A 20,450-nucleotide genomic window follows, 5' to 3' on the forward strand; every position below is an offset into this window, starting at 1 on the left:
AAATGCAGACAGGCACAAGAATACCAGGCAGGTTTATTACAGGCACTTAATAAGCTGAGTAAAAAAAATTTTGATTTTCTCTTCTTTGGTAAAGAAGAGATGCTGAACTTACCTGAGTGAGACTTTTAAGATTCTAATGAGAATTGATCATATGATGAGATATTGTGTATCGTGATGTAATTTCAAATAATATTGGACAAATGCTAAAAATTAAGAAGTTGGAAGTAACTCAAAAGCTGACAAAATTCTAGAATAATCCATCAGTACAAACCACTAAACAGGAATATGTAAATAGCCTTTAATTACAATTAGACACACTCCAAGAAAAAGAATTGGATTATAGAGTGAGCAAATAGCTCACTGATTTTGAGCTGTGTTTTAAGCGCATATGTGTTTGACCTACTGGTCTCTTCATGTGCTCTTCATGTTTCTAAATGTAAAACTTGATCCAGGAATATGATTTCCAATTATCAATTTTTTAGTATTTGTCCAACTACGATCTAATGGCCACAGTAAATTTTGGAACTCGAAGTCAAAAGTGTCTAACATATTTATAAGTCACTTGCATTATGTACTGAATGATTAAATAAAATAAAATGAAAAGATTTTCGTATAAATTGATATGTTCTATGCTTTACTTATAAAATTTCTTATCCAAGTGTAATGTTCTTTTAAGTTACTCATTCTACATCCTGATTAAATAATACTAGTGTTTAGCATTTCATGGCATTTTTCTTTGTAAAATGTAACAAAATGGAGCTTTGTATGGAAAACACAGTACTTTATAATTTAACACTTCGTGTTAATTTCTAAGAGAAATAATGTTGAAAGAGTAATTTTACAAATCTTCCTCAAATACTTCATGTACTCGCACTAGCACTGTGGAATCCAACCAGCAACTTAAATAATATGGATGGTAATGTTAATCTGGGGGCTAGGCATTTATCCTCTTATTATACTTGAATTGTTAATCTCCCTCAGGAGACAAAATAAATTAGCATGAGTCCATGACTATATAAGTTGCCACAGTCAGTTGAAGAAAAAAGGCTCAAGCAAAATAAATGTTTCTTTCTCATGGTTACTTTGAATTCGAGATCACATGTTTCACCTTCCAGTGTTAAAGGAGCAAGTTAAATTTCATCTGATTCCATTCATGTTTGAAATTTCATTTGTATCCAAGCCCTTTGTTTTTGTTGGAAGATCCATTATCAAATTCTAACTCCAATCCTAAACCCGAGAAATGTTATTGGCATTGACAATCAACTTAAAGGCAGGATTATCTAGTGCCAAAAAAATCAAAGGTAATATCAATGCATGTGTTAAACAGATCAGATTATTTTATTCATTTGACATTGAATCGAAGAGTACCTTATTTGCAAAAAGGTAAAAGCAGATATTTAAAATGCTCATGAAGAAAATGATCAATTACAATAAACGATTCGGAGTGGGTTTAGGTGAATTACCACAGCAAGGTATTGTGCCATGCCCTTTATGTTACATTGAATTATCATATTTGCAATATTTAATTTGTAAAGAAAATTCAATATTACCAGAAAAAAAACAGAAATTTCTAGCAAAGCTCAGCAGGTCTTCATCTGATGAAGACTCGCCAGACTTGGAACGTTGACTGTGCTTTCTCCCCATAGATGCTACTAGACCTGCTGAGCTTTATCAGTAATTTCTGCTTTTGTCTCAGATTTCCAGCATCTGCAGCTCTTTATTTTATATCAATAGTTCAATCTACTTGCCTCTGCCACATCTGATAGTATTGGTAGACATTGTGGAGACCACGTTTCATCCTCATAATGAGGATTCAGAAGCTCCATACTGTCTATCAGAAAAGATTTAGAAGCTGGGCATCCATAAAGTGCCTTGTGCCATCCACAGCAGCAGAATTATATTCCACTATAACCTGTAACCTCACTGCCTGCCAAATCACTGACTCTAACATTACCATTATGCCAGAAGATCAACCCTGTTCAAGGAAGAACATTGAAAACCATGCCAGGAGTAGCAGGAGGTAAGTCTAATAGGTAAAAACAATGACTGCAGATGCTGGAAACCAGATTCTGGATTAGTGGTGCTGGAAGAGCACAGCAGTTCAGGCAGCATCCAAGTAGCTTCAAAATCGACGTTTCGGGCAAAAGCCCTTCATCAGGAATAAAGGCAGTGAGCCTGAAGCGTGGAGAGATAAGCTAGAGGAGGGTGGGGGTGGGGAGAAAGTAGCATAGAGTACAATGGGTGAGTGGGGGAGGGGTTGAAGGTGATAGGTCAGGGAGGAGAGGGTGGAGTGGATAGGTGGAAAAGGAGATAGGCAGGTAGGACAAGTCTGGACAAGTTACTGAGCTGGAAGTTTAGAACTAGGGTGAGGTGGGGGAAGGGGAAATGAGGAAACTGTTGAAGTCCACATTGATACCCTGGAATTGAAGTGTTCCAAGGCGGAAGATGAGGCGTTCTTCCTCCAGGCGTCTGGTGGTGAGGGAGCAGCGGTGAAGGAGGCCCAGGACTTCCATGTCCTCGGCAGAGAGGGAGGGGGAGTTGAAATGCTGGGCCACGGGGCGGTGTGGTTGATTGGTGCGGGTGTCCCGGAGATGTTCCCTAAAGTGCTCTGCTAGGAGGCGCCCAGTCTCCCCAATGTAGAGGAGACTGCATCGGGAGCAACGGATACAATAAATGATATTAGTGGATGTGCAGGTAAAACTTTGATGGATGTGGAAGGCTCCTTTAGGGCCTTGGATAGAGGTGAGGGAGGAGGTGTGGGCGCAGGTTTTACAGTTCCTGCGGTAGCAGGGGAAAGTGCCAGGATTGGAGGGTGGGTTGTAGGAGGGCGTGGACCTGACCAGGTAGTCACGGAGGGAACGGTCTTTGCGGAAGGTGGAAAGGGGTGGGGAGGGAAATATATCCCTGGTGGTGGGGTCTGTTTGGAGACGGCGGAAATGTCAGCGGATGATTTGGTTTATGCGAAGGTTGGTAGGGTGGAAGGTGAGCACCAGGGCGTTCTGTCCTTGTTACGGTTGGAGGGGTGGGGTCTGAGGCCGGAGGTGCGGGATGTAGAAGAGATGCGTCGGAGGGCATCTTTAACCACGTGGGAAGGGAAATTGCGATTTCTAAAGAAGGAGGCCATCTGGTGTGTTCTGTGGTGGAACTGGTCCTCCTGGGAGCAGATCCGGCGGAGGCGGAGGAATTGGGAATACGGGATAGCATTTTTGCAAGAGTTAGGGTGGGAAGAGGTGTAATCCAGGTAGCTGTGGGAGTCGGTGGGTTTGTAAAAAATGTCAGTGTCAAGTCGGTCGTCATTAATGGTAATTCTAATAGGACAACCTGATAAAAGCTACAATGTGGGACTAACACAGGCTAAATGGGGAAGAAGGATGCTCATGACAGAAGTAATTTCTGTACTCCCATAATCAAGTAAGTGATCCCATAACCAACAGATGAGGTTAGGACAAATCTTTAAGTCTTGCTACAGTTGTGAATATTGGTCAACAATGAAACAAATAATAAGTGATCCTATGAGCATCTCAATGTTGTCAAGGAGAAGCATTTGAGTGCAAGAGAACTGAAAACATTTGTAACTAACTTTAACCAGAAGTGCTGATTGGATTATCCATGTCAGCCTGCTCATGAATTTCCATGATCACAGATGACACTATTCAGAAAGTCAAATCACTCCACATAGTGTCAAAAAACAACCACGTGCACTGAATACAGTGAAGTTCTTGAGGTCCGACACCATAGTACTTAGAATGCTGAAGACTTTCAGAGACAATAGGACATCCAACCAAACTATTCTAGTACAGCCACACATTGGTAATAATCCAACAAATGGGAACATAACCTAGGTATGTTCATCACATAGAAGACAGAATACAACCAATCAGGCCAATTACCACCCCCTCTACATACTCTTAATTCTCAGTAATGTGATGGAAAGGTGCCTTGATTCAAACATCTTCAACTACTTCAACAATGACCTTCTCTCCACTATAAAACAGAAGCGAGGAAGCTCGCTGATTGTGTAGTTTTCAACCATTCACAACTCCTCAGAAAAGGAAGCAATTCCTACCTCCATGCAGCAGGATCTGCACAACAATCAGGTTTGGGCTGATCACTGGCAAGTAACATTTTCACCATACGAGTGCCAGGCAATGACCATTTTCAACAAGAACGAATTTGAACCATCTCACGATTTAACAACAGTGTCATTGCTGCATCCACCTGGAAACCCTCATTGATCATCAGAAATGTAACTGACCAACCTTATAAATACTGTCTCTGTGAAAGTAGATCAGGTGTCTGGGGATTCTGCAGAAAATATTTCATCTCCTGATATCTTAAGGTCTGTTCACATCGACAGGGCTCAAACCAGGCATGAAATGAATATTGTCCATTTGTCTGGTTGAGTGGAGCTGCAACAACACTCAAGAAGCTCAAAGCCATCCAAGACCAAGCAATCAACTTTATTATCACAATGTATCAAAATAGATTGAACCAGTGGCCAAAAAGAGATTCATATCTGTGAGCTTTTCAACAACTCACTGACTATTTCAAACATACCAAGAATTATAATTACAAATCCTAATTATACCAAAGAAAAACTAAAACTAAATAATTAAGGCAGAATAAAATAAATTATGGATCTAAGGAGGTAATTTTCACTCTTCAGGACAGGTGAAGGTGCTGCTAACAATTTAGGAGAATCAATGTAACCATTTTTATTTTAATGCCTGCAGGCTGAATGTTGTAACTCTCCAGGAAGCCTGATCATCGATGGCAAGGGACTCATCGGAAAATATGTTCACAATATAGTCTGTAGCCCAGGAGGAGCAGGAATGTTCCACCAAGTTTACAGTCAGGTGATCAGCTGACACCACCCCACTGGTCTCAAGATTGTTCAATTCCCCTTCCGCAGACTTACATCTGCTCCATTTCCAGGCTGTCACCCAGTACAACCATCAGTCCGGTTGGCTACAGCAGGGAAATCTCTTGGACAATTAAAGCAGATCCTGCCTTTACATTTGTCAGGCCCTGCAGAAAACCCCTTTCTGCTGGGATTACAAGCTGCAAATGATCCTTTAACGACCTCCACCACCTCATCACTCTCTTGACCCCACTTCTCCCTTTTATACTTCTTATCCCTGTATAAGTATCAAAAAACATTTAGATCTAAAACCATGCAATTAAATCGCTAAAACATTGAAGTTATTATCAGGTGATAAAGCGCATGCAGGGGGCTTTACTAACTTCAGTATTCCCACAATCAATAACAGCAATTTCAATATCTTCATGATAAGGAATTATTCTGTGTAAATGAAAAGTGCACCACCTATTAATTTAAAGCCAAATACCAACAATTTCATTAGAAGCATAATCTGCCCAGCTCATAACAACAAAATCAGCCTTGGAGGCTAGTATTGCTTCTGTTGGCAACTTTTGTTCAGAAGTTGAAAAGCTTTATTTCTACTTTTCCTTAAATGTTAGTCCTTTGCAGTTCATCAAAGTACATTTCTCTATTTTACCACCTTGTCCTCAAAAGTATTGAGCACAACCAACATTGAGTTAACTCATCCTACTGAATTACTTGATTTCTTTCTTAGTAATAAACTTGCACAATAAAAGGAGATTGGCTCCTCTTGATTTCCTTTTAGGTCTTTTACTAACACAAGAAGGAAGAAGATCTAGGCTTATGTATTTAGGGATTATGTTTAAGTGTTATGTATTTTGATGTTAGTTAAGTACACTCTTGTGAAAACTCATTTATAATCCAAAAGAGTTGAAGTGTAGTATGATGTAGAAAACAATTCTACAGAGTTCTCAAATATCATTAATATATAATGTTGACAAATCATAGTTTTGTTGCTTAACTTCATGTTTAGGTTATGTAAGTTTATACACATTTCCATTTAGGTTGTATTGTTTCATTACTGAACTTTAATGGCACAAACCAGTCCCTCCCATAAATCGAATAATTTCTTTATAGCCTTTATAATGCATTATATATTCAGTGAAGACATAATTATTTTAAAATAAACTTTATATACCATATATGCTGCAAGAAAAATAAAATCTACAGATGGTTTCATGCATTGGCGGTCTTTGAATATAACATGAGGGTCTTTAGAACATGGAGAATGTTGCATTTCCACAGCAATGGATGTTAAAATGTGGATCCCATTAAATAAAACTTCTATTTCCAATCACCACATAGAAGGCTCATCATACCTGAAACAGAAACAAAGTATGAGTAAAGGCAACTGCTAACATTTTTAATTCGATATCAAAGACATGCTTAAACATGCAAAGGACTTTTTCTGACTGCTGTTCTCATTTTCTTGTCTTTTCACAAACAAAAGTTGTCACACAGGTGACAACTTGTACCACTTCTACTCATGACCACATTTATCCAGACAAAATTCCGGTCTCCCTCTTATTGGAAGGATGTTGTGAAACTTGAAATGGTTTGGAAAGATTTACAAGGATGTGGCCAGGGTTGGAGGATTTGAGCTATAGGGACAGGCTGAATAGGCTGGGCTGTTTTCCCTGGAGCGTCAGAGGCTGAGGGATGACCTTATAGAGGTTTATAAAATCATGACGGGCATGGATAAGATAAATAGACAGTCTTTACCCTGGGGTGGGGGAGTCCAGAACTAGAGGGCATAGGTTTAGGGTGAGAGGGGGAAGATATAAAAATGACCTGATGGGCAACTTTTTCATGCAGAGGGTGGTACGTGTATGGAATGAGCTGCCAGAGGAAGTAGTGGAGGCTGGTACAAATGCAGCATTTGAAAAGTATCTGGATGCATATATGAATAGGAAGGGTTTAGAGGGATATGGACTGGGTACTGGCCAATGGGATTAGATTAGTTTAGGATACCTGGACAGCATGGACGAGTTGGGCCAAAGGGTCTGTTTCCCTGCTGTATGCCTCTATGACTCTAAGTTTTTGCATTAACAGTTTGGTTAATAATTTCTTTAATGGAGGGCAAATTAACTTCAAGTTTTAGATGAAATCTTCGACAAATGCACAGCATTATAATAAGGTGAGCTTTACTGAATTTCCGAGAAGGCTCAAAGGGCAAAAAGTGATCATTTTTGCTTCTTTCAATTATGTCCTTGTTGCACAGGGTCAGAAGTCACACAACACCAGGTTATAGTCCTACAGGTTTATTTGAAATCACAAGCTTTCGGGGTGATGCTGTTCATCAGGTGAAGTATCCACTCCAGTCAAAAATCAGCACCTTGTTGTATTTTCAATGCTAAGCTACTTACAAGATATTTGTAAAATTAAACACAAGTGTGGATACTTTAATGTTCAAAATTATGTTATTTTTAATCTTTTCAGCCTTTTATCTTTTCCTTTCATGTTAGAAAGCTCTCATTGATATACCCTTTAACCTGTTCAGTTCTAGCGTCACTCCCTACCAACACACCCCCCCCCCCCAACTTCCTGCCAACCCCCCAGCCTCAAACTCAAGCCTTAACAGTTGGGTGAAATTCTTGCAGAATAAAAATGAATCGGAATTTCTGGTCATGTATCAAATTGAAAGTATAAATTTGATCCACTTAAGCAAAATATCTACCTTTCTTGATGCCATTGTTAAAAATCACATGACACCAGGTTATAGTCCAATAGGTTTATTTGGAAACATTAGCTTTCGGAGTGCCACTCCATCAGGTGTTGAGTTGTGCTTAAATTTACTTAATTTCTTATTCATACTAGTTAGAACACCAAAGGTGAATTTAAATCTCTTTCTAGCAACCAAACTAAGCTTTGGTGTTAATTTTCTTGAACATGGGTGTGATTTAAAAAAGAACTGAACCTCTGATGGAATTTCTCATCAATTCTTAGATGATTGAACACACCATTATTTAAATATGTGCCTTCAACCTAGACTAAACTAATTAAATTTAATGATGCTGCAGAAGTCAATTAATGCATGCCCACCCCCATCTATCAAATGCTGCATCTGGTGCTGTCACTAGCGAATTGCTTTAAGCTGTACGCTGCTATCATGAAAAGCTGTAGTGTTACAAATAAAAATATTGCCAAATATATTCACCTGTATTTAGGAAAACTGTCTGAGTTCTCCCTCAGCAAGAGATCAGTGATCAGAGCTTCAGGGTTAGATCTCTTTCCATACCTGTTGTAAACAAATAACCAAAACATTTTTAAACAATTACCAAGCTAGTTCAGTTCATTCATTCTGCAAATATTTAAATACACTTTTCTTAAAGAAAGTGGAGTATGCATGTCAAATAAATTCTGCAGATGACAACAAAATTGGAGGTGTAGTGGACAGTGAAGAAGGTTATCTCAGATTACAATGGGATCTTGATCAGATGGGCCAATGGGCTGAGAAGTGGCAGATGGAGTTTAATGCAACGTGCTGCATTTTGGGAAAGCAAATCTTAGCAGGACTTATACATTTAATGGTAAGGTCCTAGGGAGTGTACTGAACAAAGAGACCTTGGAGTGCAGGTTTATAGCTCCTTGAAAGTGGAGTTGCAGCTAGATAGCATAGTGAAGAAAGCGTTTGGTATGCTTTCCTTTATTGGTCAGAGTATTGAGTACAGGAGTTGGGAGGTCATGTTGCGGCTCTACAGGACATTAGTTAGGCCACTGTTGGAATATTACGTACAATTCTGGTCTCCTCCCTATCGGAAAGATGTTGTGAAACTTGAAAGGGTTCAGAAAAGATTTACAAGGATGTTGCCAGGATTGGAGGATTTGAACTATAGGGAGAGGTTGAATAGGCTAGAGCTGTTTTCCCTGAAGTGTTGGAGGCTGAGGATGACCTTATAGGGGTTTACAAAATCATGAGCGGCATGGATAGGATAAATAGACAGTCTTTTCTTGGGGTCAGGGAGTCCAGAGGGCATAGGTTTAAGGTGAGAGGGGAAAGATATAAAAGAGACCTAAGGGGCAACTTTTTCATGCAGAGGGTGGTACATGTCTGGAATGAGCTGCCAGAGGAAGTGGTTGTAGTACAATTGCAACATTTGAGAGGCATTTGGATGGGTATATGAATAGGAAGGGTTTGGAAGGATATGGGCCAGATGCTAACAGGTGGGACTAGATGGGGTTGTGATATCTGGTCGGCATGGACGAATTGGACTAAAGGGTCTGTTTCCATGCTGTACATCTTGAAGACTCTAAATTCTGATTCATTTAAACACATCCATTCAGTTTAGGAAAAACACAATAAAATAAACCATTGTCAGAAATAAAAACAAATAGTGTACAGGAAGTCAATCAGAATCTGAAAGTTAGTGTAACACTACATCAGAACTGGCCAGGAATCATCTGCTTAATGAATTGTTCCATGCTCAAAAACTGCCTCACCTGAAACATTACCTTACTTTCTATAAATAGTGAAAAGCTAGGACAAGTGAACATTACAAGAATTTAAGTGTATATATTTTGGTGACCAGATATAAAAAAAAGGTTAAAATAATGTTAGCCATGTATTTAGATAGCGAGAATATGAAGGGGAGGAAATTTTGTTCCAGTTATATAAACCCCTGGTTAGACCACATCTAGAATGCTCTGTACAATTCTGGACACTAAGAAAATACACTGGTCTCAAAGATCGCAGTATAGACTCACGAGACTACTATCTGCACTGCAAAATACATAGACCATAAAGCGCAAAAAGGTGACAGTCCAAATGGTCCATGTCAGTGTCTGTGTTCCATTCTTGCCTTCTCTTGCTCCTCCTCATCTAACTATCAATATAACCCTGCATTTAGATTTATGGAGAAGCCAGATATGTACCCATAGCAGTTCCCTCAACAACTCCTGGTGAGAATAAGTTCCATATGCTCACTGAGTATATTGTGGGTAAAGACATTTGTTCTGAATTTCCTATCAGTGGTGAACTTATATAATAGCCTCTTGTTTTTCTCTATACTCCAAATGATAGATGTTTTCTGTGTGTCTGATCTATCAGTACAGTTACCCCTCACCTTCTCGTTTGAAGGGAACAGTGACCTGACCTGTCCATCCTTTAATGACGGAAGTTTGCAATTCTGGTGTCATCCTTGTAAACCATTTTGCTCACTCTACAGCACTCGCCATTAATATTGTATTATTAAATAAATGTAGGTTACATAAACTAGGCTGGTTTTCCCTGGAATTTGGGTTGATTGAGGTTTGAAAATAAAATGATGTGGTAGTTTTTTTTCCACTTCTGGGTTATTCTACCGCAAAGAATGTAATTTTTAAATCAGAGATAAGCCATTCAGAAGAGATGTTAGGAAACATTTCTTCATCCAAAGGGAAGTATAAAACTCTGTCCTACAAATTTTAGCTTAACAAATAATTTTAAACACAAGCTTGATGGATTTTTGCTAGTAGTGGATATTAAGGGATATAGTGCCAAGGAAAGTGTTTGGAATTAGGATTTATGTCAGCTGTCATTTCATGGAAAGGTAGAACAGACTTGAGAAACTTAATCATGTACTTCTGTTTACTTCCTTGCATCCAGATCCTCAGAAAACGACTGAATATTTACAAGTAGCTGACATTAAATTATAACTGTTGTTTCTCAACAGTATTCATTACCTGCATCAGGTCTGGTTTAAACAAAGTCAAAGAACTAAAGTTGTACACAGTTAAAAGGGCTTTATCATGCAATGGAAGCCTTGTGTAGAATCAAGGATTCAGAGCTTGTTACATATGGCGTCTGCTTCCCATTAGCTTCAAATTCACATGCTGCAGCTGTACAAAATTGTGTACATTTCTGGTCACCACATTATAAGGAGGATGTGAAAGCTTTGGAAAGGATTCAGATAAGATTTACTAGGATGTTGCCTCGTATGAGGGAAGGCCTTATGAGGAAAGGTGGAGGAACTTGAGGCTGTTTTTGTTAGAGAGAAGGTTGGGAGGTGACTTATTTGAGACATAAGATAATCAGAGGGTTAGATAGGTTGGACAGTGAGAGCTTTTTGTGCTAGCGAAGGCTAGCACAAGGGGACATAGCTTTAAATTGAGGAGCGATATATATAGGTCAGATGTCAGAGGTAGTTTCTTTACAGAGAGAAGTAGAGGCGTGGAATGCACTGCCTGCAACAGTAGTAGACTCGCCAAATTTAAGGGCGTTTAAATGGTCATTGGATATAGATATGGACAAGAATGGAATAGTGTAGGTCAGATGGGCTTCAAATTGGTTCCACAGGACCTTTGTGACTCTAATATCTTTTTCAGGCAAGGATTTCATTTTTTGAAGCATACTGCTTTGTTGAATCATATTCTGCTTCAAGTTTTTAAAAAGTATAACCAGTATGTTGCAAAGACATGGGAAAGATGTACACGTCTTCCTCATTGTCTGAAGTTCTAAAAACTTCTAATTAGTTCTAATTAGTCACAGAGTCTAGGACACCAAGGGAATCAAAAGATGATAACTCAAAAATAGCAGGAGGAGTTAGAGAAAATATATACACACACATGACTCGAGAATGGCAGCTTAAATTTGAAAAGTTAAATACTGAACAGGAGTTGGAGGAATAATTGACAGTGACACATATTCCACAAATAGAGTTTAAAAGTCATGGGCGAAGTTAAAATAAATCTCATGTGATGGTAGACTCACTCCGAGTTAAAGTTGGTGATGTCAGTAGCACAAAATGGAAAAGAAAATTGTCATGGGGTAATCTGTCAATTATTAGCCCATATTGCACAAATACTGTCAACTGATTTCACCCTCAACATACACAAATAATGTAGAGAGTGATAATCATTAAAAATCAACAGAATATTGGATACCACAAGAAAAACAACAGAAAATGAATTAGAGAATGCCATAATCACACTGTACAGTGCTCAGGGTCAGATCACATCTTGACTCCCTGATCTGATGAAGGGTTTTCAACCCAAAACCTTAACATTTGTTTGATTCTCTACGGTGCCGCCTGATTGGCTGAGGTCTGTAGCATTTTGGCTTTATTCCAAGAATATAGTGTCCAGTTCTGCTCAATGAAGCACAAAGACGACAAGTGAGTGTTGAGGCAATGCAAAGAAAAGATACAAACCTGAATGCTGGTGCCGAGTATCAGGTAGCCTGATAGCAAATGTTTTTGGGCTAATTTGATGGGAAAGGTAGAGCTGGATTTTTTAAATGGATTTACTTGTGAATGCAGAACAATTGGATGCAGGTTCAAACTTGTGAAAGGACTGATGTTCAAAAATATTTAGTTCCACAGAGTGATCAAGACATTGAATGGGCATTCAGATAATCAGGGATGAAAACCATAGAATCATTTCACAAATGAATGCTTTATGGAGAGCCTGTAGTATCTATCTGCATCCTACTCTTGGGAAATAAGGCAGGGCAGGTGACTGAGGTGTCAGTGGGGGGAGCACTTTGGGGCCAGCGATCATAATTCTATGTTTTAAAATCGTGATGGAAAAGGATAGACCAGATCTAAAAGTTGAAGTTCTAAATTGGAGAAAGGCCAATTTTGATGGTATTAGACAAGAACTTTTGAAAGCTGATTGGAAAGTGGGAAGCCTTCAGAAATGAGATAACAAGAATCCAGAGAAAGAATATTCCTGTCATGGTGAAAGGAAAGACTGGTTGGTATAGGGAATGCTGGATGACTAAAGAAATTGGTTTGGTTAAGAAAAAGTAGTAAGCATATGTCAGGTATGGACAGGATAGATCGAGTGAATCCTTAGAAGAGTATAAAGGAAGTAGGAGTATACTTAAGAGGGAAATCAGGAGGGCCCCTCAAAGATCAGCAAGGTGGCCTTTGTGTGGAGCCACAGAAAATGGGGGAGATACTAAACGAGTATTTTGCATCAGTATTTACTGTAGAAAAGGATATGGACGATATAGACAATATGGAAATAGATGGTGACATCTTGCAAAATATCCAGATTACAGAGGAGGAAGTGCTGGATGTCTTGAAACGGGTAAAGGTGGATAAATCCCCAAGACTTGATCAGGTGTATCCAAGAATTCTGTGGGAAGCTAGGGAAGTGATTGCTGGGCCTCTTGCTGAGATATTTGTATCATCGATAGTCACAGGTGCGATGCCGGAAGACTGGAGGTTGGCAAACGCGGTGCCACTGTTTAAGGAGGGTGGTAAAGACAAGCCAGGGAACTATAGACCAGTGAGCCTGACCTCGGTGGTGGGCAAGTTGTTGGAGGGAATCCTGAGGGACAGGATGTATATGTATTTGGAAAGGCAAGGACTGATTAGGGATAGTCAACATGGCTTTGTGCGTGGGAAATCATGTCTCACAAAGTTGATTGAGTTTTTGAAGAAGTAACAAAGAGGATTGATGAGGCCAGAGCAGTAGATGTGATCTATATGGACTTCAGTAAGGCATTCGACAAGGTTCCCCATGGGAGACTGATTAGCAAGGTTAGATCTCATGGAATTCAGGGAAAGCTAGCCATTTGGATACAGAACTGGCTCAAAGGTAGAAGACAGAGGGTGGTGGTGGACAGTTGTTTTTCAGACTGGAGGCCTGTGACCAATGGAGTGCCACAAGGATCGGTGCTGTGCCCTCTACCTTTTGTCATTTATATAAATGATTGGGATGTGAGCATAAGAGGTACAGTTAGTAAGTTTGCAGGTGACACCAAAATTGGAGGTGTAGTGGACAGCAAAGAGGGTTGCCTCAGATTATAACAGGATCTGGACCAGATGGGCCAATGGGCTGAGAAGTGGCAGATGGAGTTTAATTCAGATAAATGAGAGGTGCTAGATTTTGGGAAAGCAAATCTTAGCAGGACTTATACACTTAATGGTAAGGTCCTAGGGAGTGTTGCTGAACAAAGACCTTGGAGTGCAGGTTCATAGCTCCTTGAAAGTGGAGTCACAGGTAGATAGGATAGTGAAGGTGGCATTTGGTATGCTTTCCTTTATTGGACAGAGAATTGAGTACAGGAGTTGGGAGGTCATGTTGCGGCTGTACAGGACACTGGTTAGGCCACTTTTGGAATATTGCATGCAATTCTGGTCTCCTTCCTATCAGAAAGATGTTGTGAAACTTGAAAGGGTTCAGAAAAGATTTACAAGGATGTTGCCAGAGTTGGAGGATTTGAGCTACAGGGAGAGGCTGAACAGGCTGGGGCTGTTTTCCCTGGAGCATCGGAGGCTGAGGGGTGACCTTATAGAGGTTTACAAAATTATGTGGGGTATGGATAGGGTAAATAGACAAAGTCTTTTCCCTGGGGTCAGGAAGTCCAGAAATAGAGGGCATAGGTTTAGGGTCAGAGGGGAAAGATATAAAAAAGACCTATGGAGCAACTTTTTCATGCAGAAGGTGGTACGTGTATGGAATGAGCTGCCAGAGGAAGTGGTGGATGCTGCTACAATTGCAACATTTAAAGAGGCATTTGGATGGATATATGAATAGGAAGGGTTTGGAGGGACATGGGCTGGGTGCTGGCAGGTGGGACGAGATTGGGTTGGGATATCTGGTCAGCATGGATGGGTTGGACCGAAGGATCTGTTTCCATGTTGTACATCTCTATGACTCTTAAAACCTCATCTTTGTTATTATCTTGTAACATATTTCTTTCAGTCCTGAAAGAAATTGAACTTATGTCTTAACATAAAGAACATTTAGTACATTCTCCCCAAAAAACAATAAATCGGTTAACTTCAAAATGACAATTGTAATACATTGAAAATGCTTGGCATATACAGCATGGTAAGTGATCAGTTGACATCCTGGAAACATTTCATGTGGATTATACTTTCACTGCTACTGATGTAGGCTTTGGTTCTTGTTGGTTACGTTGCACTGTCAGCTTATAGTGAGATTGGTGGATCCCATCTCCTGGCTTTTCTAATTGCAGATCTCTCAGAATTGTATTGAGTAAATAATGAGAGATTTCCCATTCATGAACCAAGTGATTTGTGGATAAAGAAGATCAAGGCAGATTAATTTAAATACTTTATGCACTGAACCAGAGGTAACTGGAATTCTATTTAAGTTACGTAAGCAATTTCTGATACTAGAAAATTACTAATGCAGCTTGTTTTCACTGGAGTATTAATAATTTTTTAAAAGAGCCTACTCATGACTTCATAGAGGCAATTATATTATGTGTTAGTTTATTAAAGAAAACATTAGTGGAAATAACAAATGATCAAAACTTTATTCCCCAGGAATAATCCACACTGATTTCCTAGTTATTTTGTACAAAAGAAATACTGCTATCTGTATATTTTCTCCTTTTGGGAAAGGAGCAAAGCGATTGAAGGGTTAGTGTCAGAGATTTAAGCACAAAGACAACATCTGGCCCATCGTGTCCATGCCAGTCATCAGGCACCAAACTATTCCAGTTCCATTTTACAGAATGAGGCCTGTAGCCTTGTATGCTCTGGCATTTCAAGTATTTATATAAACACTTCTGAAATATTGTCATGGTTCCTGTCTCTATCACTTTACAGGCAGTGAGTTATAAATACCCATCAAGCTACAGGTGAAAAAACCTTTCCTCAAATCCCTTCTAAATCTATTATCTCTTATCTTAAAGCTATGCCTTCTGCTTATTGAAGCTTCTACTAAGTGGAAAGAATTCTTCCTACCTACCCTCTAATTTTGGACATCTCAACCAGATCGCCCCTCACCTTTCTCATCTCGGAGGGAAACAACTGCAGCCTATCTGGTCAGTCTTCATAGCGGAAACATCTGAGCTCACATACACAAATCATGGAAAATGGAAGGAGAAATTGGTAAAGCTATTTGAATAAACATAATAGGGTATTGGGTTTAAACATAAAAGGCAAAGTATAAACACAAGAAAATTATTGTAAACCTCTAAATTGCTACTGTGCCCAATTCTGGGGATCACACTTTAGGAAGGTGCCAAGGTCTTGGAAAGGGTGTAGCAGAAATTTAACAGAATGATACCAGGGATGAGGGAATGAGACTTGTTCCCATTAGAGGAACGTTAATATTGGCAAATTATGAGGGATTTTGATATAGTAAATAGAGAAATTAATAGGTGCATTTGAGTTACCAATTTAACTTTCAAAGACAAAGCGGTTAAAAGAAATGCCAAGATAAGAGGTTAAGCAGACTTCGTTTCAATAATAAGTGTTTAGCTTTGGAATACATCCCACAGAGGTGTGGCGGAAACAGTGAATTATAACTAGCTAAAGATAATTGGACACAAACGTGAAAAGAAATCGGTGAACGAGGTATGAGGGAAGAGTAGGACTGTGTGCTATTTCGGCAGCTCCTTCAGGAAGTGGTTGAGAAATGCCGGGTTAACAGCTTCCATTCCCCTTTAGACTTAGATGCTGGAAGTTCGGCGAAGATGGTCATCTTCCACGTGACATCTAATCCAGTAGCTGCCAATCTATCCTCAGTGACTCATTCTGTTAAAATGCTTTTGCTTCGATAATTTGCGTTGACTAAAAGCAAATAACTGATCAAGTTTTCTGCCAAGATACGGTTACAATAACATTCCGATAGCTGCCATTAGCTGCCTTCGCGCTCTGGTCAAAACCCTGCAAATAAACTTAGCTCTCTGTATATACACCATACCCACGAACTTGCATTGTCAAAACACGCATACAAGAAATCTTCATTTACCCTGTACTCCTTTTGTAAGAATGTTTAATTCTAAATTCACGAGGATCTGCACATTTACTGTTCGACATTGTTAAAACATTCATTCAGTCAGAGAAGTCCACCTGATGCCTTCACTAAACCATTACTGTAATACTTTCGTCTCTCCTTCAGCGCACGGTGCAGAGAACATGGGGCGACCAGAGACAGCAAGCTAACGGTTCGAGTCTAGATGACCCTTCAGCAGAGTTTTCACTTCAGCTTCTGATGAAGAGTCATGTAGGCTCAAAACGTTATCTTGGTCTCTCTCTCTCCCCCTCTATGGACGTTCTGACCCACCGTGATCTCCAGCATTTGTTGTTTTCAGAACAATCTGCAGTAATTTGTTCCGAGCACCTGAGTTTGATCGCTAGGTGGCAATGTACGATTAAACCCCCCGCTCCGCTCCGCCTGGCACTTAATGAGAACAGCAACTGGACAGAGGGACAGGGAGGGGGTTCAGGGACCGGGCGGCCTGAGAAAGTGACAACAAACGGTTAGACGAATCGCAGACCTGAAACGTTAACTCTATTTCTCTCTCCGCACAGATGCTATCAGCCCTGCCGCATTGCTTTTTTTGCAAAAAAAAGCAATTTCCACTCATTTCAGATTTTCAGCATCCGCACTCTGTTGCTTTTGTAAAATTAAATCAATTCGTATCGGCTTCAGTTTTGCCTTTGGTCATGGGGCAGGTCTTTCATTTCAGATCGTGTGTCAACTCTCATCTGTCTTTTCAGACACAAAACCAGCAAAACGGAGCTTTCCTTCTCTTTTCAAGTGGAGATTAAAAATCGCCACGTTCTCCTCACTAATTCCATCCAACTCCCCCTCACAGCCAACACCATTAGAAAGCGGCGCTTTATCTCACTTGTTGCTCGGACTCTTTGTAAATGACATGCCACTTGCTCGCTTTCCATGGACTGCGCTTCAGGGGTTACACGCTGCCCCTGACGCTGAACCGGGTGCGGGTTACTGTTCCCTTTGGTCCTGCAGTGAATGTGGCTGCTCCAGAGCAAACATCCCACCTCTCAATCTAGATCATAAAAGTCGTGGTGTGCGTGCTGCTGTTTTCATGCTTTTCAATGACAGTAACACTGAGCAGTATCTTTCTGCAACCTTTCATTACCACGGCAGACAGAGGCATTCTCGTGAAAATGACACCCCATTACCCAAACTCTGACAGTTCGGCCACATTTTGGGGTGTACAAAGTTAAAAATCACATACCACCAGGTTATAGTCCAACGGGTTTATTTGGAAGCACTAGCTTTCGAAGCGCCGCTCCTTCATCAGGTGGCTGTGGGGTACGTGAAGGAGCGGCGCTCCGAAAGCTAGTGCTTCCAAACTAACCTGTTGGATTATAACCTGGTGGTGTGTGATTTTTAAATCAGAATTATGGCAGTCGAACGAAACTCCTGAGGCTTGCTGCCTTTGAGGAGGACCGCCTGAAATCCGTCTATAGCAGTGAGACATTCAGTCTGGAAACAGCAGATATTTTACCCACTGTTTCCTCTCGGTCAAAGCTACACAAAGGCAGAATTAAGTCGTGTTCCTTTTGTGAGTGGGATATCGATTTCCTGAAAGTTGCTAGTACAGAGTTTAAACAAAGCCATTCAGTGCTGCTTTCATTCGGTGTAGTGCTGTCCAATGTTAGTTCAATCTCGTCTGTTATTGTTGGAATTGGCTAATATCGAAATTTCCAGACTCCACCAATAGAATTTGATTGACTCGGACTCCGCTTATACCGGATACCAAGATGTTGTAAATGTAGCCAGAGCAGAAATCCGGTGCATTTAGTCTTTCCCTTTAACTGGGACAGTGTTCTGCAACTTAATATTTTAGGTGGAGCTTCTCTGGGCTCACATCAATTCATTACATAATCTTAAAGTAACTCTCGCATCAGAGAATTGACATAAATTATTTCATGGGAGGTTCTGATCTCAGTAACATTATTGGATATTACTTACCTAACTGAATACATTTGCTGCTCTAATGAGGATAATCACATTCAAACTGCAGTCTTTAAGACAGTCAGTTATTGTCTTAGAAATGCTCCCAGATTCCGCTTCACGCGTGTATTTATAAACACTTAGATATCTCTGCACACAAACGACATCCTGCTGTAATAACCCGAAATGTTGTGTATAGTTTTATTTTTTTAAAAAAAGACAGTATTGCAAGTGATCGTGTTCCTAACTGGATCCAGCTCTATCATACCAGGATTAGGGCAATATGGTGAGATGGACTGACTAAACTGAAGTTGCCATGTGCCATTTGAACTGTCACCAATCCGGCGCTGAGCCCAATGTCAGCAATCATTTATGCTCTATCTCAGAGTGAGATTTTAAAATGTTGAAACCCTGAGTGCTTATTAGCAGCCAACTTAAATAATATTCGTAAAAATACAGAATTTGAAACGTTTTGACTCTATAAGGTGTGTTTTACACTGTCTTGGAACTATTTTTTCCCTCTAGCTTCCCTTGCTTTGGATGTTTCCTAAACGTTAAAGAACTGAGTAGCCAACAATACCCCGGGTTCATGGCACCAAATCTATTGGATATGGAGCATGTAGCCTCACCTCTGCCTGGTCAAAGTGTTAATGTAGTGCTTCAGTGCGGAGTAGTATTTGGCCAGGTCCTCAGCAGAAGCGCCTTCGCCTGGGTCGGCGGGCTTGGGCGGGTAAGCCTCGGTAAAAGTTCCTATGCAGATCAGCAAGCAAAATGCAACTCCCAGCCAAAACTTCATGTTGCCTTGCATCTGGAAGGACAAAAAAAAAATGAACTGAGCAGCGCATTTTTCTTCCAGACAAGCTACCGTTTCTGAGACATACGCATTAAAACAAAAACAATCCAGTTCTTAAACTGGGGACACTCCCCAGCGTTACAAAACATCGCACCAAGTGCAGCCGTTTACCAGAACGATCACTGAGGGGTCTCTCACAGACACAGTGACACAAATCTATGTGCAGAGAAATTGAAAACAGACTCAGATTGCCTGCTCATAGCAATTCTCCCAAAACACACCGACACGCAAGCTCATCCCTTTGGAATATTCTGCGCAGCAGCTGGGAACACAACCTCGGGCGCTTCCCATTTTCGCTCGATGCCAGTTTTATATTATTCATTATCCTTTGGTTAAGCTGTTTGATATCGGTGCAAGAAACTTTGCTAAGTCCAACGTTCACTGTTATGTTTGATAAAGCATGCATTTATTCTGAAATTAGTCTGAAATCACCACCGAGCTGATCATTTCTTAGTTTAAGTTGCATTCAGCTATCTAAAATCACAATTGGTCAAACTCGGTCGATTTTCACGCAACGCTTTCCCCTAGAATATTTTCCGCATATAACATATGTAATCTATACATTACACAGAGAGCCTGCCTCAGTGAGACAAGCCGATTTGGTGTTAGCCTTGTTCCGGGTTCATGTTACTCACATCTCGGGTCCAGCAGATGGTCAGAGGAAGCTGTTGGGAACCAGACGAGGAACTCTCGCTGTTCTGTGTGCGTCTCTGGCTGGTCGCCGTCTTTTTGAGTCTGAGAAGCTACTGACATGTCATGCTTTTTATGTGTTCCCTTGGAGGAATTGAGGGAGGTTCCTGGTCACGCTTAATTGACCAGAATTCGTTATCACATTCCTGCAAAGGCGAAACGACGTCAGCAGCGGCGGTGTTGGAGCCCTGTCACTAACTTGCTGATATATCATTGATAACACTGATTGCTTCCTTCCAACTCAAAGGAAACTTTCGGTCCTATCTACTGTGACCCCTTCCCCCTTTAATATCCCAAGGGAGAATTCGCGACACAATGGTATTTAAAACAAGCTTTAGCAATTCTCAATTATTATCTATTAATAACACTCTACACTCGAACACT

At 40.3% G+C, this 20,450-nt stretch overlaps 1 protein-coding gene across 1 annotated transcript; it reads right to left on the bottom strand.

Annotated features, from left to right (window-relative positions):
• Positions 1-1,313: 1,313 nt before the first annotated feature.
• On the bottom strand, positions 1,314-20,237 carry LOC140480433 (pro-neuropeptide Y-like). Its single transcript, XM_072575296.1, has 4 exons — positions 20,012-20,237; positions 19,153-19,331; positions 8,061-8,141; positions 1,314-6,222 (listed from the first exon to the last, which is right to left on the bottom strand). Exons 2-4 carry the CDS (start codon positions 19,329-19,331, stop codon positions 6,198-6,200), a joined length of 285 nt encoding a protein of 94 aa, XP_072431397.1. The 5' UTR covers positions 20,012-20,237; the 3' UTR covers positions 1,314-6,197.
• Between the last annotated feature and the right edge of the window lie 213 nt (positions 20,238-20,450).

This window comes from Chiloscyllium punctatum, chromosome 8 (assembly GCF_047496795.1).
Source record: "Chiloscyllium punctatum isolate Juve2018m chromosome 8, sChiPun1.3, whole genome shotgun sequence".
Taxonomy (NCBI): Eukaryota; Metazoa; Chordata; class Chondrichthyes; order Orectolobiformes; family Hemiscylliidae; genus Chiloscyllium; species Chiloscyllium punctatum.

Bases quoted from the DNA above. Each gene is read 5' to 3' on its own strand.
- LOC140480433 (XM_072575296.1), bottom strand. From the start codon at position 19,331: ATGCAAGGCAACATGAAGTTTTGGCTGGGAGTTGCATTTTGCTTGCTG. The intron at 8,142-19,152 runs GTGAGGCTACAT...TGTTTACAACAG, and splicing joins AACACTTTGACCAGGCAGAG to GTATGGAAAGAGATCTAACC. The intron at 6,223-8,060 runs GTGAATATATTT...TTTCTGTTTCAG, and splicing joins GACAGTTTTCCTAAATACAG to GTATGATGAGCCTTCTATGT.